The sequence below is a fragment of the Syngnathus scovelli genome, chromosome 1, assembly GCF_024217435.2.
Source record: "Syngnathus scovelli strain Florida chromosome 1, RoL_Ssco_1.2, whole genome shotgun sequence".
Classification (NCBI taxonomy): domain Eukaryota; kingdom Metazoa; phylum Chordata; class Actinopteri; order Syngnathiformes; family Syngnathidae; genus Syngnathus; species Syngnathus scovelli.
Window position 1 is genome coordinate 20,505,435 of NC_090847.1, and position 26,650 is coordinate 20,532,084.

Consider the following 26,650-nt stretch of genomic DNA (forward strand, 5'->3'; position numbering starts at 1 on the left):
ACTAAAATGCGCGATCCGCACTTACACGCACATTCACACATGCAGAAATCACGCGCAGAAAGAAATGCTAAAAACTCATTTGATCGTTTTTAATTAAAAACGTACATTTCAATTCATATAAATAAAGTTTTTTAAAAAAACTAAGATCAAGCACAGTTGTTCAGATTAAGACACATTTCAATCATTATAAAGAAATAAAATCACATTAATATCACATTTGTTTAAAATCACAAAAATATTCTGATATCTTCCCTTTGTCCTTTAATCATTCCTTTCCTGAGGCTTACAATTATTTATGGCTTTTTATATTAGTTGTATTCTAAATGAAGCTTAGTGTTTACTACAATTGGAATATGCTTATTCTTTAAACTTCTTTTAGTAATGCAAGTAATGTTTTTTATTCTGTGTGTGTGCGTGCGTGTGCCCGTACGAAAACTTTCTCCATTTTCTGTACTACATTATGAAAAAATGTATTTTGGATTGCTTACAAATAACTGGGTATTTGGAGTTCTTGCCAACCAATTTAACACTGTGGAAAATGTACATAATTGAAGCTATACTAAGTTTATCTGCTACATCTTTCAAACAGATGAACTTACACTGAGTCAACAGTCAAAGGCAAAAGAGAAGAGAGGCACTGAGTTTTGCTGGCTCCACAGATTAGCGTTACCTTCTGATAAGTGGCATTTAAATGTACTCAAATGTTCAGCTAAAATGAATGACGGTATATTTGATTTTGGCGATGTATTCACTGCATGTGCCACATTCACACGCATCGACTACACGAATTAGCACAGAAAATCCAGCGGCATGGTGATAACGTGCCCCTCTACAGCAGATGGCTTGTGCTCACTCACTTTTTAAGACTTGAGATCGAAAAGCTCTGCTCCTAAGAGTCATGGTAACATAAACCATATGGGATTGGCACCGCAGTTACTATCCAGGGTTCTAAAACGAGATATTGTAGAGTATGCTAATTCTACAGCCTTCAGGGTTATTGTGACGAGAGTGTCACAGACATGCATTAAGGACTTCTGGTGAATGGTTTAAGTTGTGGGGAAAATGCACTTCAGTCATTAAAATCCCACAGTAGAAAATCTGAGGTAAAACATTCATTTGGAGTGAATTGGCATGTTCTGACATTTGGTCTGCATGTTCCTGCTTGGTTCTCGGCTGTCTTTTCATTCACACGTCTTCCTGAACTCCTACATCTTGATGCTGGCATATAGCTCATCTATTTGTGATCTGAAGTATTGTCTCAATTCATTCCTCTTGGCTTTTAGTGTTGGCGTGAGCAGACCATTGGTGACTGAGAACAGCTCAGTATGGAGACAGATGGCCTTCACCTGGAAGACACAGAATGTTACAGAAGACAATTGGGTCAAGAGCACAACAAAGCAGATTCAAACAGTGAGATAGACAAAACATCAACTGTCACATTGCTTAATAGTTGAGTCTTTTTGTACCTGTTCAAACGACTTGAGCCCTGCTTCCTTGCCGAGTCGCACCATGTCCTCCAAGATGGCTGCCTTGACATCCTATGCAGACAGAAAAAGAAAACTCAATAAACACAGGAGTGCAACCAAGCTATTACTACTCTGATAAGAAACATTCGATGATGTCATTTTTTTACCGCTCGACTACAAAGTGCATTGTAGCTGCCCTCCACTCCCATGGTCCTCTTAGTCCAACCACACAGGAAGTCGTGGTCCGGAACCACCACTGCTACCAGAAAAGCCTTTGGGGAAAAGAACAAATGCAAGATGAGGTCCTGCAAGGATTTTGTACCTAAAATAGACATGGCAAAACATTGGCACAATTACAATACTCTGGAATCATCCTACGCTATAGCAATCATTTTACACAACCTCATTTACCTGTAGGCTGTCCCCATGCACAAAAACCTGTGCCACTGCATCACTTCTCACATAGACATTCTCTATCTTCTCAGGAGCTATGTATTCCCCCTGAGCAAGTTTGAAGATGTGCTTCTTCCTATCCACAATCTTCAGTGTGCCGTTCTGCAAACAAATATTGCCATTACTTTTCCAGATCCTCAGAAGTACTGCAAGGAGAGTACATAGCTTGCGATCCCCACCGGAAGCCATTTCCCAATGTCGCCTGTGTGAACCCATCCGTCAGCGTCGAGAGCCTCAGCAGTCTTCTCTGGATCGTTAAGGTAACCCTGGAACACGTTAGGACCTTTCACACACACCTAAAACACAGACAACAACGTTAGGATTCTGAATGCGTCTTTAGTTAAGTTTTGATGTGTCTGTCACCTCTCCTTCGCCATTTATGGCCAGGTAATTCATTTCAGCCACATCTACCAGCTTGATAAAATTACAAGGCAGAGGAGCGCCAACGTGCCCTGGAAAATATCAATGCAATATCTCATTTTCTGCTGGTCTACTGTACATGATACTTTATCATTAACTCAGAAGGAGAGTTGTACCTGCAGTCCAGTCACCGGGCATGGTCATGGTGCAACCAGCGGTGCATTCTGTCTGTCCATAGCCTTCATAAAACTGAGATGAAACAAAACTGCTATTACTGCTCTTGCCGTAATCCTGATTTTCTATCCCTCCTAATACAACACCAGGTTTTGATCAAAGAAAAAAAGGATTGTAATTGTGGTTGTCACAGATTAGATGCCAGAACTTCTTTGTACTTGATCATTGTGAGAGAATCTTGTAAGAAATCCAGTTGTTACCTGACAGCCTAACGCAGCTCGGAGGAAAGTGAGGACGGTGGGTGAAATGGGAGCAGCCCCTGTTATCATCAGACGTACGCGGCCCCCAAGGCTAGCCTGTGCAGGGCACAACAAAAAAGTTGTTATACATAATCAACACTACTGCCAGCTTCATACCTTTAAAGTAGAACATTTTGTTTGCAATATATTCTATGTGACTCTATATAAACTGTCCACTGCCGTCGGCTGGAATTAACGAGTGGAATAAAAAAAGCTCGACTAACCTGAACCTTTCTGAAGATCAATTTATCCCAGATGCTGTCTCTCCTCACAATGCCTTTCAACATCTCGGCCGCCTTCCGACTATATGCAAAATCCAGCAGCCAGCGCTTCACAGAAGTGTTAGCCTGCCCAAAGATCTGTAAAAGGGCAATGCATATTAAATTATTATATTCTTATATTATAATTGCATACTACAAAGCTCCACTTATTAAGACCCCCACCTTATCAAACATTCGGTTTAGAAGTCGAGGTACCACAGGGAACACTGTAGGCTTTAGTGTACAGAGATCATCCATCAGAAGACGAATATCTCCCTGGAAATATCCAATCTTGGCCCCCTGAACCATCATCACTCCCTATACAACAAATGTAAAGATCCAGAAGAAAAAGTGGATGACAAATCATTGAGAAACACACAAATAACATCTGCCATGAAAAAAAAATGATGACACCATTCATGTTCTCATGCAGACTCTGAAACAAATGACTCTGGTCAAGAATGCAAGTAAACAAATATATTTGACATAATTATCAAGAGATAAAAAGGTGCTTTGGTGTTGTTTTCCACTGGTTTTGTAAAAGAGAAAATCTACTGATAACAAAAAAGATTATATTTACGCTTTAATCATATAATTTGGCATTACCTTGCTGATTCAGTGGTAGTCTCATGTATTACATCAAATTATTTAACCACTGTATATTAAGAACAACAGTTTTTTTTTTTCTATTAAGGTCATCTGAGAGGAAATAACAACTAATAACATACCTGTACAACTCTCTCAAACATGTGAGCCAAGGGAAGATATGAGATATGGACATCACTGGGCCCAAAAGGACAGGAGGCCTAGGTATTTCCAGTGACACAGACACACACAAACAAGCAGACAGTGTGATAAATTATCATTAAAAAGTGTTGAACCTAATCTACCTTCGTCAACTTGAGCACCAAAAGCAAACAGATAAAAACTGATATCGACCGCAGCTCAATTGGTGACGACTTGTTTGTAGGAATGTGGCAGCTTAAGATTTGTTCCCGACCAAAATATGGAAAATAATACTCATCCATTTCCTGAGCCTCGTGTACAAACATGTCAGATATGACATTGGTGCCTCACCTCTGTTATTTTAAGGAAGGCTGAACAGTTGGCCACAATATTCCGATGCAACAACATGGCTCCCTTTGGGTTACCTGAAACAACACATGCGTTTAATAGCATAAGCGTTATGAGTGTGTGTGCTAGCGTGTGTCTGCGAGTATGTGGAGAGTACGAGCATCACCTGTTGTTCCACTAGTGAAGCAAATAATGGCCATATCTTCAGCTCTGGGAGGCTGTAGACGTTGAAGTGTTCAGGTTGAAAAATAAATCATTCACAATCATACACCCTTGTGATTTTTGGCTGCTGAAATCATACTAAAAAGCTAATAGTCGCTTACCACAGGTTGATGATGGTTAGCCTTTCCGATGGCCTGTCCAATGACGAAAAAAAATGAGGAGAGCAAAAGTCAATATGTTGAACCACAAGTAGGACATTTCAGAAATAAACAAGCATTTTTACCGACCTCCATCTCTCGTAGGCTGAGGATGTCAATTCCAGATTGCTTGCCTCTGCTCACCAGCTCGTCAGCGGGAGGCTCCATTACAACAATAGTTTTCACGGAGTGTTTCCTGTCCTTCACGCAGTCAAGTACCAGGCTGACTTTATCTGCCACGTCACACACTATGCTCGAGATGGAGGCTACAACAAAACCCACAAAGAAAATCAAGTGACGTGTGCAACCTACAGCAAATACTTAAAAAAAGAAAGACTTAAACTTTTCATCATTTTCTCGGTGATGGCTTCTTAACCTTTGTCTATAATGTAGTTGATGGCTTCTGCACCAAGTGTGTCATAAAGGGGGACAGACACCAGGGAATAGGTGTAGCAAGCCAACTCGGTGATTGTCCACTAAATTTTGACACAAAAAAAGTGATAACACCAATTAACAGTTTTTATTTGAGAGATGTCTGAGTTATCGCTAAGCGCAATTTTTTTAATTTATTTTTTTACCTCAGGTCTGTTCTGAGAGAAGATGCCAATGTTGGGGTCATTGGTCTTGGAGTGTCCTTTATAAAGAAAAGCAGACCCAAGATTTTCTGTTCGCTCCATTACCTAAAACACATACATGACATGTCTAGTGTGACATGGGGTTTCTATTTTTGCTCATTGTGATTCCATAGAGTAGTAGTAGTGCGATTCAACAAAAATGCCCAGGGAACTATATATGAAATTTTGGTTTGCATGCTACTGTACGTTCAAAACGACACCATTACATTAAGGCATCCAACACCTGCATAACTGGTTCAACGTGAACTAATTACATAACTCAATCATTTTTGAGTGGCAATGGAATTGATAGCATCCATCTCAGCCGTGGTTTTGTTGCAGATTGTGCTCAGGCTTACCTTTTGGTAGGACATCCATTCATAGGCACCTTTGGGTTTTCTGGAGCCCAGGAATGGTCCATTATCTCAAAGAAAAAAAGAATCAAAACACAAGAGGTATATTTTTTAAATAGCTTGAGCCAATCGCCATTTCTACACTCAGGATTTGAAGCACTGTCCTGCATACAAACTTATTTTAAGTCTAGTCTAGTCTAGTCTAAAGACAGCAACATTTGGTGTCAAATTTGTAAATAGGTCACACAAACATAACATACATAATGGCGCTGATGCATTGTGTGATAATCTTGAAAAGTAACATGCATACATTAACCACTTGGTAAAACCAGGTTGTTGTTTTTTTACTACCTACATGTGCTCAAGAACTGACAAACTCAACATAGCTGTTACTGGGTACCATTTCAATAATATAATCAAGAACTATTTTACTTGGGTATCAAAATGTTTTTAGCCACATTTGCCCATTGTTCTATTTCTGTTTTCTGTTGATCCATCCAACTTCTTCCGCTTATCTGTGGTTGGGTCATGAGGGCAGCAGTAGCATAAAAAGGGAAGCCCACACGCCTCTCCAACCTGCCACTTTGTTCAGCTCTTCTCGTAGAATGCGTCCCTTCTACCTCTACGCTGACCCGTGAGCAAACTTCACAGATGGAAGGGAATTTAGTTGTGTTAAGTGTTAACACGTTAGCCTAGCTTCCTCTGCTTCATCGTCCACAACCACATTTGTATTTTCCGGCGTTCTGGGTTGGAGGAGGAGAGGCCTCCGATTATGCGAGGAGGTGGCGTCATGTGAGTGGTGTGCTGAATCAGTCATCTTACACGCACCACGAGAGCAGTAAGAGAACACGGGACAATCTTTTACGAATCTTCTTTCACATAAAAAAAAAAAAGTTAACCATCTTAACGTGTGTAGTCATGTCAGTTGGGTGCATCAAATCACTTACTGGATACTTGAGCACCCTTCAGGAAGAATTCATACATTGTATTTGCATCGTCATAGAAACGTGTCAAGAGATCATCACCGTTTAGCAGAGTCGACTGGTGTATGTATTCTCCGCCCTGGGGAAAAAAAGGCAAATACAACAGTTGTTCATTCATTCATCAGCCGTTGATTCCAAATTTCCACAAATGCTATGACATTTAATTTGTATAAAAACAACAGTGATTGGTTATGCTACAGGAGCTGACCTTGATACCACTCGGGAGACTATAAGTACATATGAAATGATACTACAGGCTTTAAGAACAAAGACGAGTTAAATAATTGTGGATTTTTCAAGATAGTTACTTTTTATTTTGTTTGGCTTGTGTTTTTTAAATTCAACTAGTCTTAGCTTTTAGAGCAGGTTCTTAGTTTTTTGTTATTGTTTAAAAAAAATGATTTACTTTAGTTTTAGTATTGTTTTTTATTTTCAACGGTTCAGTGCATGACTAAAAAAAGTCACCATCATGTGATAAAGTTAATTAACCACAATTCTCTTTGACCTTCCTTCTTCTGTACAGCAATAACAAAATTAATACATTTAAAATTAACCCTGAGCGCTCATGTAGGTATGCTATAAAGTGATGACAACAAAAAAGATGGACGTTTCCACTATGGTTTTGTGATAAATGTATACATTTCAGATGTAGTTTCAATTATTTTTTTTTAAAGCATTTTAGTTTTTATTTATTTTATTTTGTTACAAAATTAGTTGTAGCAATTTTGTTATTCTTCATGAATTGTAATAATCTTGATATAGACAGACCTTAGATTTAAATAGAGTTGGCATCCAATCAGAGTGACCCCAAACTCACCGCAATTTCGAGCGACTGCATCTCGAGATCGCAGATGGGTGGCAGGGCTTTTGGTCGCGTTGCCATATAGAAGGTTGTTGCAGCTGTGATTGCCCCCATGCTGATTAAAGTCGATGTGGACAGACCCCGAAAGTACTGACTGACGGAATCCAGATCTGGCAGTCTCAGCTTCTGCAAGAACTCCGGGCTCAGCATGATTGTGATGAGGAGGGATCAGATGGTGATGTTTGGGCCTTGCACTTGGTGGAGGTGGAGTGCTTGATGAGCACAGGAAGAATTTGGACTCTGAAAGCCGGAGTGGTTTTAGGGACACCCTGAGGTAAAGGAGTGTATGAGTTGTTTTAGGCCAGGAGTGTACCTGTAACGAGGAGGAAATGAGTCGATGTTGCCGTGGATGATAACATCACAAATTACTCACAGTGTATCTGCTGATCTCACTTTCAATGCAACATAATGTATCATTACATCACACAGAGCACATTTGAAGCGCTTCAGAAATGTTGACAAGAAAGCACCCACATTTTCAAATCAAACACAACATTAGCCCTCATGCTTATCCACAAACGTCCTTTTGAGGGTGTCAATGGTTCACCCAAAACCTTGTTGAACAAGTTCGTGCACACATGTGCGTATGAGGTTAAAACTACAAGAGGTGGCATTTGTTTGACAATAAACATATTAGTTAGAGGTTATCTTCCACTGGAACCCTGAAGATGGGGAAAAAATGACCTTAAACCCAGATTCAGAACCATTACAGACAGGGATAATCAAAATAGTTTCAGTCAATCAGATAACAGGGGAAAATGGCATTCCTGGACATTTGGTTTTGAATTTCACATTCAAACACAGTAAATGTTCGTAACTTCAACATTGAAAATCACAAGTTTTTGATCTTTTTGTTTTTTAGATTTCAGAGTCTTAATGCATTGCACACCAATTCAGGTTTGACAGCTAAAAAAATTCTCTTACGTAAAGAAAGACGTGAGGTGATTATTTTTAAATAGATCCATCCACTTGAAGAACTAACTCTACAGGATACATTCCACACGAAAAGGAAATCTAGTTTGACTGCAGTACAATACCGTAGAGCTTCTCAACTGTTACTCTTTAAGTTTATGAAAATGCCACTGAGCAATGTACCAATGTCAATATATTACCAATAATTCTCACAAATATGCGCACACCCATGGCCTAACATTTTCTTTCCCACTTACCTCTAACCGACAGGTAAGACCGCTGCGTCTCTGACTCCGTTGTGACTGCTTTAAACAACACCCTTATTTCTCTTTCTCTCTTATTGATTAGTAATCTACCGTTTTATTGATTTACAGCCAGATCAAACCACTGACATTATAAAGTGTTTTTTTTTCATTTAAATATTGTCTATAACGCATTATTTTGTCTTTTTCAAAATAATTTCTAAAGATAAGAAAAGCAGAACTTTCTAAACTTTTTACATAGTACAAGTCAAATCAAGTTGCTCTGCCCACTCAACTTTGCCCCAGTAGCCTCTGACCTCTGTGGTCAGCTGAGATGATTAGAAAGAATGAGGTAATCACTGACCATTACAGGAAGTAATACAATGGCTGACATATTGAAGCCAACTCAGTGACGCACATTTACTGAAAGCTTTGCATTAACATTCCACCCAAACTCTCGTGAAGAGCATTCTGCTTGTCAGCCAAAATTAGAAATCATTTGTCACTTTCTATACATTTTTAGAGTTTTCATGGTAAGTCATATCATACTTACTGATATACAGAAATGCTAGACATGCTAACAGGCTGAAGAAAGCATGTTACTTGATGACTTAGGATAATTGGTTGCTCACACAACACTTTAAGCATTCCAAATCAAAGTCCAACTGTGCAAAATAGTGTTTCACAATCCCAACATAAAGATTTATGGACTGCCTTTTTTCTCTTCGGCCATGAGTGCTGTGACATTTGATGTAGTTAAGAAACACAGCGCTGTATTTTGCTGATTAGCAATTCTCTGAAAACAGACCAGATTGACTGTGAATTCCGAAACCAGTCAACTTTGACACACTTCAGTTACATCACGACACATTACATTTCAAACATCCAATTAGGCACCAATTAGTGAGGAGAACTTTTTTTTCCGCCTTAAATATCACTGCCTGCTATCAGTAGAATTCAAATGTACCAATACAATTACACAAAGTATCAATATTCACCAATTCCTAGACATAATATAGTAGCATTCTGTATTATGAAAAGTATGACCTGAATATCAATGCAGGTCCAGAGCCTGACCAAAAACTAGTTGGACCCGTGTTTATCCTTCAGTGCCTCCAAACATCGAGTGACAGTGTTGTCAACTTAGCAACTTTGTTGCTCAACTAGCAATAAAGTATGTCCACAATCAATTCTCATTTGGTGTCATTGCATTTCTGTTCCATCATTTCTTTGATACCCTTGATATCCAGACTACCGTATTTTCCGGACTATAAGTCGCTCCGGAGTATAAGTCGCACCAGCCATAAAATGCCCCAAAAAGTGAAAAAAAACATATATAAGTCGCTCCGGAGTATAAGTCGCATTTTGGGGGCAATTTATTCGACAAAATCCCACACCAAAAACAGTCATGAACGAGCAACAACAGGCTAAACGATAGCAACAACAGGCTAAACGATAGGTATGCTAACGTGACAAACACAAACAAAGAGCTGAGAACGGGCCTGACGTAACATATAGAGTGATTAAGGACAACTATTACATGAATAACATGTTTATAAAACCATCAGTGTCACTCCAATTCATTAAATAGCAACAACAGGCTAAACGATAGGTATGCTAACGTGACAAACTCAAACAAAGAGCTGAGAACGGGCCTGACGTAACATATAGAGTGATTAAGGACAACTATTACATGAATAACATGTTTATAAAACCATCGGTGTCGCTCCAATTCATTAAATCCATCGATCGTTCTTTGTCAACAATGGGTGCGCGCGACTGAGGGCGCTTGCACTTCAAAATATTCCACAGGCTCATATAACGATAGATAAACTATATTTCAAATAACTATAATATAAGCCAATAATATTATCAAACCATCCGTGCACTTTAAATCCATTAAATCCATCGGTCAAATTCCTCGTCCTTTGTCAACATCGCCGCGCGTGCGCCCTGACGTCAGCCTCGTCTTTATTCCACAGATCTAGTATATAACTATATTGTAGCGTTAACAAAGTACAAGGATAGACGTGGGTTTGGTATACGGCTCTTTATTAAACAAAACAAACTTCCAAGCGTGTGGCGGCGTGGACTTCCAGACACGAGAGCTCCATGGCATAGGACCGGGCGTGCGTAATGGCCATGTCCGAGCCCCGCGCACCGTTCAGCGGACAGCCACTCGGCCGAGCGTCGGCCCCCGACTCAGTAGAGACCGGGCGTGCGTAAAAGCCATAATAGTTTTTCAAACCTTCTATGTCACTCCAAATCCTTAATTCCTTCAAACTCTTTGTCCTCCGTGTCACTTAGAAATGATCACCGCTAATGATGGTAGTCCTTGTGTGGGCACGTTTGTATGTAAACAACCGGCGCGCCGCGCTACTGACGTCACTTGAAATAGTAATCCATTGGTACATCATGGTTCTCCAAACTTTCTTTCTGCTGCTCGATTACTGTTTTCAGCTGCATATTTTACAACTTGAAGTTTGTAACCTGCAAAATATGAGTTTCTTTTTGGTGCCATTTTTCTTAAGCCCACCCAGTTGATGAGTCACGGCCAACGGTAAAATTTAGAGCGCCCTCATCCAGTTTCGTCTGAAAATATAATTTTTTTTGGTTGTTTTATCAAAGTCAAAGTCTGCTTTATCGTCGATATATTTTTTTATATACTAAGACACACAAAGAGATTGAAATTACATTTCCACTATCCCTCGGTGAGATAGTACACATATGCATACAAGCAACACAAAAAAACCCCAAGAAGGCACTAACAATGAATAAATAAGAGTATTGAATAAATGATAAATAAACAAATAATAATAAATAATAATAATAAATATAAGAGGAGCAAAAATGGAGCAAGTGTACATACAGCAGACAGTGGACTTGGATATGGTGCTTTAAAGTGTTAATTGCTTTATTTGATGTTTTCTCTATTTTTTATGTTTTGAATATGTTCAAGATAAAGAAATAAAAGCATGTGAAGTGATCAACTATACTAAAAATAACATGGGAAGTGGTCAACTATACTTGTAAGTGATGTCTTAATGATCAAGTAAAAATTTGTGAAAAAAAAACATATATAAGTCGCTCCTGAGTATAAGTCGCCCCCCCACCCAAACTATGAAAAAAACCGCGACTTATAGTCCGGAAATTACGGTAAAAGGTCCAGGACAAGTGTGCTATTTATCCTCACTAGTAAGACAAATTTGGGATATTAGTGCTAGTACAACTACATATTAGTGGTCATTTTAATGATACAAGTAGATTCCAGAATACTAGTGCATGACACACGACAACTAGTTGGGCCTGGAGGTGTAACTTAATACTGTAGTGCAACACAATGGTTTTCCAGTTTAGGTTTAATTGCATACTAATAAGCTAAAGGTATTGCGATAAAAATGAGTACAACAACTTCAACTCCTGGGCTGTGGATTGTCTTTCAAGTACGGGAGAAGCGGACAAAGCTGGATTTCAAGTATATCTTAAATGCTCAAGGCTTTTCCATACAAGTCAACCAATAACAAACAGGTCACCTTCCGCCATGGCTCACAGCAACTTCTCTGAGTCTATTTATTTGCCCACGTGTAGTGACGTCATATGGTCTGGTGTCTAAGTTCTTGTAACCCGTTGCATACCACATACTATAATAATAATCTAAACAAATACCTTCATCGCAGACTTCTGAAAAGGTTAATGTACTCACGACTTAGTTACACCTGCACACCCATATGAGGTATTTATCTCTTCATTTGAGGGATGCTTCACACTGCAGTGTTTGTGTTGAACTGAAGCAACACTCCGAACACCAGAAAGCAAGTGAAAGTTTAAAGAAAATTGAAAGGTATAAAACACGTTATAACACATTGAGTTTCAAAGTTATGTTAACGTGGGCACTAGGCAAGTATGAAATATATAAAAGTATATATTTTAAAAGTCGCTAATTTAACGAATTACTAAAAAGGCGGTTTAAAATGATAGCGCGTCTGTAGTTGTAATGTTCTACCCTTGTTACACGTGTTACGATTCATCGTCTGGTATTGTAAAAGTGTTCAACTAGTAAAAGCTTCGGCGCTCACAATAAAATCCACCCAGTACAATCACAACTACTTTACACGTCATTGTTTTATGGTCAGTAGTATATTACAAAACGAGACGTTTAGAACTTCCCACCTGTTTGCTGCAGCTCTCCACCCGGCTTCCTCTTGTTGCTGACCACGCTTAGCGTTACAGTGAGTGGGCGTGTCGCAAAGTACAACTTCCGGTCAAATCTTTAACGCTTAAGTGCCTTTTCCGGTTAAATGTTATAAAGTACAATACTGTACGTTACTTTAATGTAAGAAGCAAGTACTGTAACTATAACTCTGTAACTCTGTTATTTACTGTACTGTAGCAAAGGTGATTACATTACTCTTCTCTCCAGTGTCAGTACTGGTAGATATTTATACTTGTGTATAAAAAGACGAAAGTTAGATGCACTTAGGTACCAATGGGGAAAACAAAAAATAATAATTTATCTCAATAAGATAAGTTAACTGAAATTATAAATTAATTTCAATTTACCTGTTTTAGGAACAAGACAGATCAATTATTGCAACAAATGATATTTTTTCATATATATTGATTGTAAAATGACAATAAAGGGCATTCTATTCTGTTCTATTCTACATATAATTTTTAAATGAACTATTTGTAGTTAATGTAGATGATAATCAGATTTAATGAAATTCATGCTAGGTATATACGTTAAATGAATTTAAAATATATATCCAATGAGATAATTGAATTTAAAAATAAATAATATATAAATAATAACAAATATTAAATATAAATAAATAACACCGACCATATAAATGGGCCAGATTAAAAAGACCTAAGTGCTGAGTGGTCCACAGCCAGTGTGCCTGTAGTGGGTCATAGAAGAAATTACTACCCAATTTAGGACACATTCTGCCTTGAAACGTGGTCCATGCTTGTTTCGTGTTTTTATGTGAAACAGTTGGTACAATATCTTTCTTGTCCAAGTTGTCGGTGAGCTGATCAGGCCCAACCCAGCTGACTTTGAACAAAGTACACCCTTGACTGGATGGCAGTCAACCACAGAGCACAAATTGACAAGCAACAATTCACACTCAAATCCACACTTATGACCAATTTAGTCTAGTCTTAAATTTTTCACTGGACAGGTTTGACTCCAAAAGGAAAAGAACTTCAGTCGTACTTGACATAGGAATTTTGAATGTAGTTTGCTTTTCTTTCAGTGTAATCAGATCATTGTTTAGCTGAACTGGTTCAAAGTTTCAGCAATCTTATCAAAGGCATTATCACAAGGAACATGATGGTCCTTGTCAGAAGCCTCATGGGCCAAGTCCGGGACAAAAGTAGATATGTACTCAAACTGACTCCTAGCAACAGACATTTGTGCTTTCTGAGGAAGAGGCCAATCATCTCCTGCTGATTATTTCTTAGGGACACACATCAACGGACAGGGTGGCGATTGAGAAATTTGGGCCAACTCCTGATACGGTACATTCCAGACAAACATAGCACTGGTTGTTTTTTTAATAGGCCCGAGGTTCCTGTGTAATTTGCCTTTTTTAACAAAACAAGCAATGTTCACTTACCTAAAATAAAAAAATAAAAAATACAAAGTTCATTCCCAAAGTTTATTCCCATGTTATATGTATTTATTTAGATAAAAAGAACAGACAGTATAGAACGTGCTAAAAAAACAAAAAACAGTTTGAAACATACGTATCATCATTAATAGATTGTAATCAGTGCATGTAAGGGACTAAGTCTATTTCCATGCTTATCTAGGTATTTCTGAGACCAAGGACATTTTCTGATCTCAATAGAACAAGGCTACTATTTGGCTTTGTGGTGGCGTTGATTTTATCAACGCACACACAAATTAGCCATCTTCCTGAAATTTATAAATAGTCAGAGCCCAAAAACACATGAATACATTAACAAATTCATATTTTGGGTGATAAGCTACTGTAGCTTTTTACACACTATTATGAAAGATTCTTGAAAGGTAAATGTGTCACTTGACAAACTGGGAAATTATGTCACAAAAAAAAAAACCTGGTAAAATATTTGACGCTTGTAGTGATGTCTAAGTTATGTCTGTTTTTGAGAAATACACGTACTGCACATGGTAGCAAGTGATTGCTTTTAAATTTGATTTTCATTTAAAGATTTTTAGGTGAAGACAAATTCACCTTTTTTAGTAGCTACACATTAAAATCTGCTTCGCAGATTTGTCCAGTGTCAATAAAAATATTGTACTTCGTCAAAGCATATATACTTTGTGGAAAAAAATCCCCCATTTTACTTAAGGTAAACAGCGAGTATTCAGATTTATCACAAATACCGACAAATATAGACAAATATTTCATTACAACCTAAAATTAAATAGAATAACATTCAAATATATTATAGTCTTCAGATATGACATTTGAAATATAGGCAGCCAGAAGTACTATATCTGATGAAGGAATGTGTTCATGTACATGTGGAATACAACACTTTTATATGCAGAAAAAAAAAGACGTTAGTCACTTTAAAATTGATGAAATGGTTAAAATTGCTGTAAACTAAGGAACAGAAAGGTAGGAAGAATATTTTTGTTCATTTCAGTGCACTCTCAGAAATTTACTATGCTTGCTTGTATAACGTTTTTTTGAAATATCTCAACAAACCATTTAGTGTTTCTGTTTCCGAATATTTATCCATGCACAGCACTGTTCTAAAAGATAATGCTTGACAGTACTGTATATACAGTCCACCCCCCCCCCCCCCCCCAAAAAAAGTATTTGAACAGCAGGAATGTGAAAAGTGGGTGGCTTTCAAGAAAAAGTGCTCTCTCTTAAATTACTATATCTAGAATACCACTAAACAAAATCAGGAATTGTCAACTTTTGTCTCATTTTTACCTTTTGATCCGAAACCCAAATATCTTTGGTATACAGACAAAAGAATTGACCTTGAAGTTCAAGTAGTACTTCTGTAGGAGACTGTAGGTTTGGAGGTAATCAGGGGCAGAAGGAGCAATGAACGCCCCCTGTCAGATCAGTGATGGTTCCCTCTTTGATGAGACTTTTAAGGACTCGGGTCTCCTCCTTCACATTGTGCATACCCTGCCACAGCATGTAACTCATAGGCAGCTGATCATAATAATGCATTGGAGTCTTTTCCTGGGAGAAGTAGCCGAAGCCCGCGAGGCTCACCTCGTCACACAGCAAACTCGCTAAATCCAGTGCAGAGACGCCCAGGGTGGGAACATTCTGCAGAACAAGACAACAAACACTAAATATCATTCCAAGAATTTTATAAATGTTAGAGATCTTAGGGAATTTATCAACAATACAAAAAATGTTGAGATGGTCTCCTGCTTTATATTCAGGAAATGATTAAGATGTATATCATTGTGCATTCGTGTATTTTGAATTTGAAAATGGCTTTGGCTATTGCAATTCTCAAAAATTTGATACAACTCAGCGAGTACGTATATCTATTGATATTTAAATCAAAATATTCAAAAATATACAGTATGTACGGTATATTTTTACTAGATTAACAGGAAAACCGATGAGTAAAGTTGTTTCATTCATCTCTGTTGTCTGTTTTAGAGACATAACATCCGCTCAAGGACACTTTCTGGAATACAGTGGTGACCAAACTTCAGCCCGGGGTCCATTTGTGGCCTGCCATTAATTTGCCTTATGACATTTAAGCGAAAGCCGTGATGAAGCAAAATAACAATTATGTATAATTGCTTGACTGACTGGATGGTATTATGTTTAATATGTGAAAGTTAATAAATGTTCATTTTCTGCATGCGGCCCCGCAGGAAAAAAGTTTAGACACCCCTGCTCTCGTGGCTCGTTAATATGTATACAGTACCATAAAATGAATTGAGATGTCTTCACCTTGTCTTAATCTTCCTTTTAAAAAAAAAAAAAAATCCTGCGCTATAATTAGTGTGTCACTTTTATGCAGTGTCTTACCTGGTCCCAGCCCCACAAGCGTGTAGTAGGTGGGGAGAATTTTAGTAAATCTAACGCTGTTTCTCTGATGAGGAGTGGATTTAAGAGTCTGAACCTGTTAGGTTCAAGGGGGATTTCCTTTGCAACATCCTGCCAGAAGAATAGCCAGTCCCACAATGACTGCAACAGAAAGCACATATCATATTACTTGTTTCTTCATCACGGATGCTGTAACATTGATGGGGAAATTAGCTGCTGTTGCTCGTGTTCTCAAAAGTGACTCTCATTCCATGACAAATTACAGACCGATTAGTACATTGCCCACAGTATCTAAGACTGCACAAAAATGTCTTTGTGGACCTCCAAACCTTGTGTGAGGGTTCAGTTTGAATGGAACAAGAAATCACCTTCATTTCACACAAGAAGTGAGACCTGTCTTACGAAACATGAACTGACTTCTGTCATGAATAATGAATTAGAACCAGTAAATATGATGAGTCATTTGCAAACATTAGGAGACAAAACTGCTGGTAGCAAAACGTGTACATCTACAGACAATAGGTTGGTCCTAATCAGATAGAATGCCAGAGCGATCGACAGACAGAGAAAAAAAAAAACAATAGTCCTCACCACAGTGAGCTTGTTAATCATTGCAGAGATCCAGCTGATATCTACGCCTTTATATACAACAGCTACAAATACTGTTTGAGGGTCTGTGTCAAGCCAGTGAGTGGGCGTGCCTTCTGGATAGCTTATCCTGATGCTGGTTCGATTCCCTACGTCAACACTAAACTCTCCGAGAGGACCGCTGTTCAACCTGGCGCAGCCAAGACACAAGGAAGAGTCAGGGTCTTGCATTAGGATCACATCAATTCAAAAATGTGTTGTTTTTAAAATGATGATGGAAAAATTAAGATTCAAATTTGCTTCATGAACCAGATGTATTTTTTGGACTCCTCCAGGTGGCACTGCTGGTTCAAAGGAAGGGGCTTAAGAAATGGCAAGTCAGTGTTCTTTCAGCCATATAGTGAGCAGAGTGCCATCCAGAGGGCTCAATAAACACAACAACTGGTCATTTGATATCCTTTACGTGAGTGTGAACTGGGACAACACAAATTTTGAGTTAGAGTGGTGGACTAAAATGTCCACGCAGGGATGATTGCAAAGGAAATGCTCAAGATAATAAAATGAATTTAGTCTTCATCTGAATTCATCTGAATTTCATTTATGAAATGATTATTTCATAAACCTTAATGACTTACAGCCTAGACAATGCCCATGTAAACAATCATTTTATAGAATATTTTTTCTGGGACATATACTAACCTTATAATGGTGTCAAAACGATCAATGAAAGGACCCAGCTCCAGGCCTTTCAAAATGCCTCCATTTCCAATGACCACACAGCGCTGACATGTATCAGGAGCCTTTTTGAACGAGGGTGCTTCGTTGGACTCTGGCAACTTTGGAAATAAAGTAACATTTAAAAAAAAAAAACAGACACACAGCTGCACAGTCATTTACCACAGATACTATCAGTGGTGCGGTAAATACAAGGAGCTGTTTGAAATAATTAATCATAAAACAGTGATGATATCCAAGTGGGGGATATTTGAAGTAAAATACAGACTGAACGTATTGCAATCTATGGACACACATCACCTGCTGAAGCAGAGCCGCTACATTTGCCTGAAGACCTCTGAACCCAAAGGGGGGTGGGTACTTGAAGAAGTCGCTTGAAAGCGGTGTGTCTTTCCACAGGAAGGGCTGGGTCATGTGACTGGAAGCCGGGAGTCGAGCCAAAAGCCCCTGCCTGGTGCTTTCGCGGTGACATTGCCGCTCAAGTACTTTGAAAACATTTTGGTGCACTCGCTGCAACATAGGTGACATGAAATATTTCAACCATAATGACAAACACAAGATAATTACAACGAGAAGCCACCACATGACGAACATTTGCACAATCTCAAGAGACAAGGTCTTGGGACACAGGTCCCAAGACCACGTAAAAACATGGGTTGGTTAAAGATTCCTTATTTAACCAACCCATATTTTTCCCAAAAAAATTATGCAAGTTACTTGTGGTGGTACCGCCTGATGGGACAAACAGAAAGTCGCAGCATTGATAGTGACTGTTTCGATTCGAGAAATGCGTCTGATATCATACAAGGCGGATGTTGATAGCGACACAATGAAATTGTGTTGCCCTCATTACTTCTAATGTAAATAAAAGTAAATCTGTTTGAACACAGAGTAGGAAAAACAATGCATCCTCACCTTTTTATACTCGGGGCTGACATGCCAATCCTGAGGTTTAAGTGCAGCTTTACCAGACCGAGATGAAATGATCACCAGACAGAGCACACAGAAAATTCCCGCCAATAGAAACGCACGTCTGGACACAGAGACAAACACAAAACAGAAAGAATAAACATTAATCTTATTCAACTTTACCTGGTTTGCCTTTTTGGAAACATTTTACATATATTAAGTATATGTAAATATTTCAAATAAAAAAGCGCTATCACCTTAATTAAGCACACAACTACCCACTGTCAGACAAATACAACAGATGATACCAGAAATTCAAAAAGTCAAAAGTGGTTGCATAACTTGCCAAGGCATTGCCTCAGCTCCTTTTTTTTTTTTTTTTGGAGTATGTAAGACATTACTTTATTTTATACCACTCACATCCGCTGGTTTTAACTTTTAAAATAAAAAGAGAACCTGGCACGCCACAAAGCCTGTCTGGTAACCTGACCACATTCAACTACGTAAGAGGTCTGCAAGACAAACTCATAACAGGAATAAGAAGAAATAAATGTGACAACTAGGCGGCCGGAAGGTAGTCAAGGGTGGAAAGCTACCAATAAAACTGCCAACACTTAAGAGTCTACAAAGAAGTCATTGGACGGCTTATATAGTTAAAATTGGATTCATGTGCTACAGAGCATTCAGAATTTGTCATCTCAAAATATGTAGCTTAGAATCATTTATTTAGTTGCACATATTTGTATATGAAGTAGCCTGACACAAATAAAACAATTAGATGATTTTTTTTTCCTGAAAAATCATTTCATGCACCTCACCTGTGTGCTGCCCAGCGTTTTGGAAGCTTCATGTTCCCAGCATTCACACCATAATAGGAGATGATCTGCTTTCTACGATGAAGCAAGGATCTTAACCTGCACATGGGACAATGAAAGAAATTGTCTGAACCATTCATCCAACCAACCTAGGCAGGAAGCAACAGACCAACGTCCGTCTTGTGTTGCATCAAAGGCCAAAAAATACAACTGTGCCGCCTCGTTTGAATAAAATTTACTTCTGCATTGCAGGAAGAAAACTGCCAACATAAAAAACAAGCGAAAATCAAAGCAAATAAAAAATAAAAGCAATTTTTTAGTTTTACTTTTATTCATTTTTGATGTTGGCAGTTTTGGTCCTCCGTAGTTAAGAACCTATATTTAATTTTGTATTCTAAAATCAATTTATACATTATTTATATCCTGCCCACTTTCACCTTCATCATATCCCCTATATGATGGCTCCGCCTGCGACTCACATGTTCAAGTCTTATCACAATTTCTAATAATTTGTGTAGATTTCCCCCCCGGGGATCAATAAAGTATCTTTCTTTCTTTCTTTCTGGAAACTCCACAAGACCAGACCATTAGCATAACCTATATACGTTTTCTCAAATTGTCAATTAATTTTGACGGTTAAGTTGAACAGAATCATAATCAAAATTGGTTTCGATGCAAATGTTCGACAAATATGTCATAATAGCACAAACAACAATTAATTGTTGCCTCAGTCTCCATTTCAGTCCTCGCTGCAGATAAACAAATCATCTCAAGCAACATAAGTGACGTTTCTACACGTTCTGTCATTTTTTAGGTGACTCACCTTATCATGGATCCCACTACTTCATCTTGACGGGAATGTTTGGAGTCAAGATTATTATTTATTGTAATTGTATTAATTCCGCGTCACCCTCATCTCTCCATGTATCGCACGATGAACTCCGGCAGTTTCACAGGGGCGTGGAGCAAAGCCATCGAAACCACACAAAACCACGCGAGAATATGGCAAGTCTTCGTATTTTAATTTTACCAAGACGGATGGATGGACAGATTTGACTCTCATAAATTATAATCCCAGTTGAAGGCAGTTGTCATTCGAATTAATTCAAAATATCTACATGTGCATTTTCGCATGTCTTAACTCAGGATATTTAGTAGATGAAATGTCACTGCGGTGAGGCCAAGGCCAGCCTCCGCACGGAAAGACGAAGTCAAGTCAGCGGCTTGGGGACCTTCATAATAAAAGCTCCTCAACGATTTGGATTTAAAATAATGAAGTTGAGGTTGGAGAAGTTAGTGTTCATTAATAACTGCAACTCGTCCTGAATTTCGTTATCATGCAACCAGACCAGTTCATTTACCATTTCAAAATAAAACTGACAAATTTGAAATTTTGACCATTACCACATTGCTAATTATAAACTGTAGCTATATAATACTATACAAAAGGAACTACAATTATAATCAAGAAGCAACTCAGGGACCAATGCTTATATATATATATATATATATATATATATATATATATATATATATATATATATATATATATATATATATATATATATATATATATATATATATATAAATATTTCGGTAAAATGGCATGAAACAATGAATTGTTTCATTGAATAATCTTCATGCAAAAAAAAACTTTGGAAAAAAATCACTGTGGCTATTTTGTTTATTTTGTTGCTATCTCAATCTTTTCTTGTATTATGAAAAATGGGGCACATATTTGCGCTGATATTCATAATTGACATTTAAAATGTCATGAGTGTCATTCGTGTCCATCCCCTCAAGTAGCACTCATGAACAATCGTGGTCTTTAAATTGCCTTTTCCTAATCCACATCATATTATACTCTTCTTTATCTTAATCCTAATCATCATTTTATACCGGAAAGGGGACATGATTTAATTGATTAGACAATGTAGCGATCTTAAATAAACTCCATAATCTCGAAAGCCAAAAATGACGTTCTTTGTCTGAGGCTATGGAAGGGGGGGGAAAAAAACAATTCCTCAAAAGATATCAATATAGTCTAAATATTTTAAATTAACAGGAGTCTCCACATAAATAACGCTTGCGTTCAACTTCGAACCGGTTTTGAATCTGCAATCAAACTCACATGTCCCTGCTTATTTGCCGTCGACAAAGGAGCGTCATCGCATAGGCGGCTGCTGATTGGTCAGTTTCAATCCTCGCGGGCTGCTTGAATGAGAGAAAGGCAACAGCAAATTCAAGAGAGTTAGTGTGGCAACGGATAGCAGCATCGGGGCGGCAGGTCAGCTTGCCTTGAAGGTTGGTGGAATTGAAGTAATGGCACCCTGACAGTCCTGCATCTGTTGAAAATCTTTGCCCGTTTTGTCGCTTCCCCCTCCACGTGTTCTGTTCCTCTTTCAAGTGTTAATTTGGCTTTTGGTTGAAAGGGCGCTGTTATCTTCCACAAGGTCGCAGCTAACATTAGCTTGTCTTTGATATCGTTGCAAAGAGAGGGAAATTAGAAACTGTAGCACTCAACTGTTAAATTTGAGGGGTGCAAAAGAGGCCAACTCCAAGCATGTCGGGCGCAAACCGTAGCCAAACCAGCGACATCCACAACCAAGAAAACATGCTGGCAAGACTGCGAGGCTCGCAGAAGCCCCGGAAAGCCGCCTCGGAAAACCAGGAGAACATACCGCCCAAGCCGGCAGCCACCAGGACCGTGCTGGGCGCCTTGCAGAACAACCAGAGGAGCAAACCCCACAACCAGCGCGCTCATAAACAGGTCAGGTCAGCAGCTCTACCCGCGTGTAGCTCCTTTTACCGGCTAGTTAGCTCGTATGCTAACCTAGATGTGTTGTATTTAACCCATTAAAAAAAAAAGTCAACTGTCAGTTACACAGATGACATCATTAAAGTAATGACTGTTTAACTCTAGCATGGTGCCTTTTCAAAGCGTGTAAATGTATTGCCCCAGTGGTAGTAACCTTGGCCCTTTAGTCCGCCATTTTCTAACTTCCATTCTTTACAAATTCGCTTTGCAGCATGCTACTTTAAAAACAAACTTAACAAGTGTGCTTTAAAAGTATTTGTTTTTTATTTATTAAACGAAAAAAAACCGTCTTAAAGTAGGTTATAATTAAAATCTTGCGCTCTGCCTTTTATAAACATGAGCCTCCATTGTGATGTATAAAGTATATCACGTTGTCACTATGTAAAGAAATCATTTGTTTGGCCGCAATTACGACGGTATATTGTCTGCAAAAAAAATAACTGTACACAACATTTGAATCACACAAATTGGAGAGAAAGTGAAACATTCAGACCAAATACAAAAAAAGTTCCCCAATGATGTTAAGAAATGTTAGACTTGTTTTGGGAGCTTTAGCTCATTCTTTGTTTTTAAATGTCTAACTGTATAGCACAAGTCATTAATAGCCCTGTACGTGTACTGTACTGTATTGTGCTTACAGGAATCCCCAAAGCAGCCGTCATGTAAAAACGAAGAAATCAACAAAGTCTCCAAGCCACCTCCTTTCCAAATCCATGTGGACCAACCCTCCCAAGACCCTGTCAAGAAGCCGTGCGATGGTGCCGCCGCAAAGGTTGAGGTGCTCGCAGAGGACTCGCCACTCAAGATTGACCATGCAGTCGCCAGTCTGCGCCAACCTCTGGCTGCACTTGACATCCCACCACCAGCTATGGACATCAGTTTTGGTTAGTGACTTGACTGCAAGTGTTGGAAGTTTTCCCCTTTTTTTAAATAAATAACCTAATATGACCTAATGACTCAATTTTTCCGAAGACTCTCCCATGGACATGTCTGTGGTCGAGGGCGAGGAGAAGACTGTCAGTGTTCGAGAGGTGCCCGAATACGCTGCAGAGATTCACGCATACTTGCGGGAAATGGAGGTGAGACATCGTATAGCATGCTATAATGTTAATGTCTGGCAGTGATGGGCAGAACAATTGTTATCCTTCAACAGAACAGAATTAGTTCTGAATCATACAATGAGTAAATTGCTCAAAGGTTTGGGAGCCACACATTTTAAATGTGGCTGAATCATTCTGCAGGTAAAGTGCCGACCCCGGTCGGGCTACATGAAAAAGCAACCTGATATCACCAACAGCATGCGTGCCATCCTAGTGGACTGGCTGGTCGAGGTGGGTGAAGAGTACAAGCTCCAGAACGAGACGCTCCACCTGGCCGTCAATTACATCGACCGCTTCCTATCGTCCATGTCGGTGCTACGTGGCAAGTTGCAGCTGGTGGGCACCGCCGCCATGCTGCTGGCCTCGTAAGTTGACTTTGAACACTCTGTCGCCATCGCCGACCTGTAATGTTGCTTTACACCCACAAACGCCTGCAGCAAATTCGAGGAGATTTACCCTCCGGAGGTGTCGGAGTTCGTCTACATCACAGATGACACCTACACTAAGAAGCAGGTGCTGAGGATGGAGCAGCTGGTGCTCAAAGTGCTCTCCTTCGATCTGGCGGCACCCACCATCAACCAGTTCCTTACCCAGTACTTGCTGCACCACCCTGCCAGCAAGCAGGTGGAGAGCCTCTCCATGGTGAGAAATAAATGGTCCCTAGACAGTAACTTGAAAAATGTTATGACAAAAGGTCAAAGGAAAATCTCAGCTTTACGCGGATGACGAGTCAATGTCTTGTTGTTGCAGATGCACGCGCATGCATAATTTGATGTAGAAATACTAAGTTGGACATTCTGGCAAGGAAAATTATAGAAGTCAGAGATGCACAAATTTTGGTGCTGCTGAACAGGAATGACGCACCACATAGTCAAGGATGAACACAGCAACTGCTGCAGCGAATAATTGGCAAGAACAGAAACCTGTGGTAGTCTCTTTCAAACAACCTACCTGCCACACCGTACGGTCACACTTGAAGCAGACTGACTAACCCGAGCTAGCGGCAACACCACTCGCTGGTGCACATTCACAGATATAACAGTGCACAAGGTAAGGGACAACCCAAAGTCAACAGGACTGCCTGCATATCACGTGCTGCATTTACCTTATTGTTTGTTGGCTTAATAAATCTCAAACCTATTTTTAGCAGACTGCGTAGTGCAATAGGTTCTGAAAGAATTGATAGTTGCCTCTGTCATGACTCTAAACTTGTGTAAATGTGGGACTTGCCTTAGTGCAACTGGTGTTTGTTCAGTTAACTGTTTTTCATTTTATTTTAAATGAGGGATTGGCAGCAAATGCTTGCAGTATCTGTGGAAAGTAAAGAAACGTGACGACTCGCATATGCCTTGACGTTAGCGGGCCACATAAAATGTCATGGTCTGTATCTGGACCCCATGACTTGAGTTAGATACTAGATTAAAAAAAACAGTGGAAATGCAAGACTGTTCAAAGTATTGAAATGGCAATTGCTTGCTGTGGATGGGGTTTGTCTTGCTAAAGGAGGAGCTGGAAATAAGGTAGTCAACACTTCTCGGAGTTTTCAAACAGGTACTATAGTTGTGTTGCATGGCGGTGAATGGTTTTGAATTCAACATGTATTAAAAAAAAATGTTTTGTCAACAGTATCTTGGGGAGCTCAGCCTAGTGGATTCTGACCCCTTCCTGAAGTACCTGCCTTCTCAGACTGCTGCTGCTGCCTACATCCTGGCCAACAACACAATCACTGGTGCATCATGGGTATGTTTTAGATTTCACGTGAACCTTTGGGCTGTGACGCATGCCATGTAACTGATTTTTGTTGGAAGCCCAAGTCCCTGGTGGAGAAGACAGGCTATACTCTGGAGAACCTGAGGCCATGTGTTGACGATCTTCACCAGATGTACTTGAATGCCCCTCAACATGCTCAGCAGTCCATTAGGGAGAAGTACAAGACTTCCAAGTAAGTATTAGTGCCACAAATGTGATTTTAAATTTCATAATTGAAAATACTCTTAAAAATGGTTTCTTTTCAGGCATCATGAAGTTTCAATCATTGAACCTCCGGCCACTCTGCAGTTTGATTGAACTCAGGCTCACCACCCATTTTTGACATTTTTACTTTCTGTCACTTATTTTTCCTTGTGGCCTGTTCCTAAAGTACATATATTTTTTTTTTATAATCAATTACTGACGTTCATAGTGTTTTAATATGGTTTTAAAATCAGACGAATGTGTAAATAATTACAAGCTGGTTTTATGCCCAAGCAGTTGTAATTGCTGGGATTGTTTTCTACGAGTCCACCTAGTTGTGTTAAAGCAGTTCAGTTTTACACATTAAACGTGTTTGTCAGTCATGGAGTTGTCTGCGTCAATTTGGGTCAGGTCATCTCCTAGGACTGTCAAATCTCGTAAAAAAAATTCACACTTAAAGCTTGCTCGGTTTACTAACGTGTGGTGTTCTGAAAGACCTCAAAGCGGCAGCAGAGGAGAGGTTCAAACTCCAGGAAACATTCATCTTGGTTAAGTCGGAAAAGGTAATGATCCGTTTAATAATGGGGCAATTTAGACTATTTGTTCCATTAGTACATTATAAAATACATCCTTACTGTAAAGTCCTTGAAGTTTAACCATGTAAATAAAGTTTTCATCAAAATTCAGGAGCTTGCTCCGGATAAAACTACTTTGTTTACCTGAATTTAACACTATCCTATCAAAACTAACGAATGCAAAACTGCAGTCGGCCAAATGGTTAACGGTTTCAAAAACCAAACGATTAAATGCGTTATGCACAAACTTACAAGTGCTTGAATCATTAAGACCCGGAGGAAAGTAAGCTTTTATATGTTGCACAGAACCTGTGGAAGAATCCAAAATAAGTGCGGATTGTGAATTTAAGCAAAGAGGGCAGTTGAATCTCTCAAATCAAAACCTAAATACTGGCTGGGGCATATCGCTTGACAGCTAGACCTGCATAAGATGACTATCTTAAATCAAAATTTCAACTTGTGGCAAACCCCTAAAATCCAGCCCACGGGCCAAATCCGGCCCCTGGTCAGATTTCATTCGGCCCACAGCTTCGGTCTTATAATGCATTATTTATGGCCCGCCTGCACTGTCGAGCTGAATAAAAAAAAATTGAAAAAAAAAATCATGAAACTTGAAACTGTAATTCCTCTTATTACCATAAGGTGGCAGTACCACCCCTCGCCACTCATTTCTGCCATGGCGACTGCAAAGAAAACAAGGAAAATTGACGTTGAGG

General features: G+C 39.1%; 3 protein-coding genes across 5 annotated transcripts; 1 reads left to right on the plus strand and 2 right to left on the minus strand.

The window, feature by feature from the left end:
* Positions 1-74: 74 nt before the first annotated feature.
* Positions 75-12,667, minus strand: LOC125977075 (long-chain-fatty-acid--CoA ligase 1). Its single transcript, XM_049733295.1, has 21 exons — positions 12,582-12,667; positions 7,213-7,570; positions 6,360-6,474; positions 5,419-5,483; positions 5,024-5,125; positions 4,822-4,921; positions 4,536-4,711; positions 4,410-4,442; positions 4,253-4,304; positions 4,090-4,163; positions 3,741-3,818; positions 3,196-3,330; positions 2,977-3,111; positions 2,714-2,809; positions 2,456-2,528; positions 2,283-2,371; positions 2,099-2,215; positions 1,878-2,021; positions 1,634-1,738; positions 1,467-1,538; positions 75-1,346 (listed from the first exon to the last, which is right to left on the minus strand). Exons 2-21 carry the CDS (start codon positions 7,405-7,407, stop codon positions 1,206-1,208), a joined length of 2,097 nt encoding a protein of 698 aa, XP_049589252.1. The 5' UTR covers positions 7,408-7,570; positions 12,582-12,667; the 3' UTR covers positions 75-1,205.
* A 1,406-nt stretch (positions 12,668-14,073) lies between these two features.
* Positions 14,074-20,690, minus strand: st3gal5 (ST3 beta-galactoside alpha-2,3-sialyltransferase 5). Of its 3 annotated transcripts, XM_049734623.1 has the most exons (9): positions 20,312-20,690; positions 19,492-19,587; positions 18,680-18,797; positions 18,065-18,274; positions 17,729-17,865; positions 17,033-17,219; positions 16,424-16,582; positions 15,644-15,700; positions 14,074-15,553 (listed from the first exon to the last, which is right to left on the minus strand). In XM_049734623.1, exons 1-9 carry the CDS (start codon positions 20,317-20,319, stop codon positions 15,449-15,451), a joined length of 1,077 nt encoding a protein of 358 aa, XP_049590580.1. In that variant the 5' UTR covers positions 20,320-20,690; the 3' UTR covers positions 14,074-15,448. The 3 variants fall into 3 exon arrangements, with proteins under 3 accessions (XP_049590580.1, XP_049590496.1, XP_049590412.1); XM_049734539.1 differs by having other exon boundaries at positions 14,074-15,700; positions 20,312-20,689; XM_049734455.1 differs by lacking the exon at positions 20,312-20,690 and having other exon boundaries at positions 14,074-15,700; positions 19,492-19,610.
* A 1,007-nt stretch (positions 20,691-21,697) lies between these two features.
* On the plus strand, positions 21,698-25,742 carry ccna2 (cyclin A2). Its single transcript, XM_049746172.2, has 8 exons — positions 21,698-22,258; positions 22,947-23,190; positions 23,279-23,385; positions 23,548-23,771; positions 23,844-24,048; positions 25,033-25,146; positions 25,215-25,348; positions 25,422-25,742. Exons 1-8 carry the CDS (start codon positions 22,052-22,054, stop codon positions 25,471-25,473), a joined length of 1,287 nt encoding a protein of 428 aa, XP_049602129.1. The 5' UTR covers positions 21,698-22,051; the 3' UTR covers positions 25,474-25,742.
* The last annotated feature ends 908 nt before the right edge of the window (positions 25,743-26,650 follow it).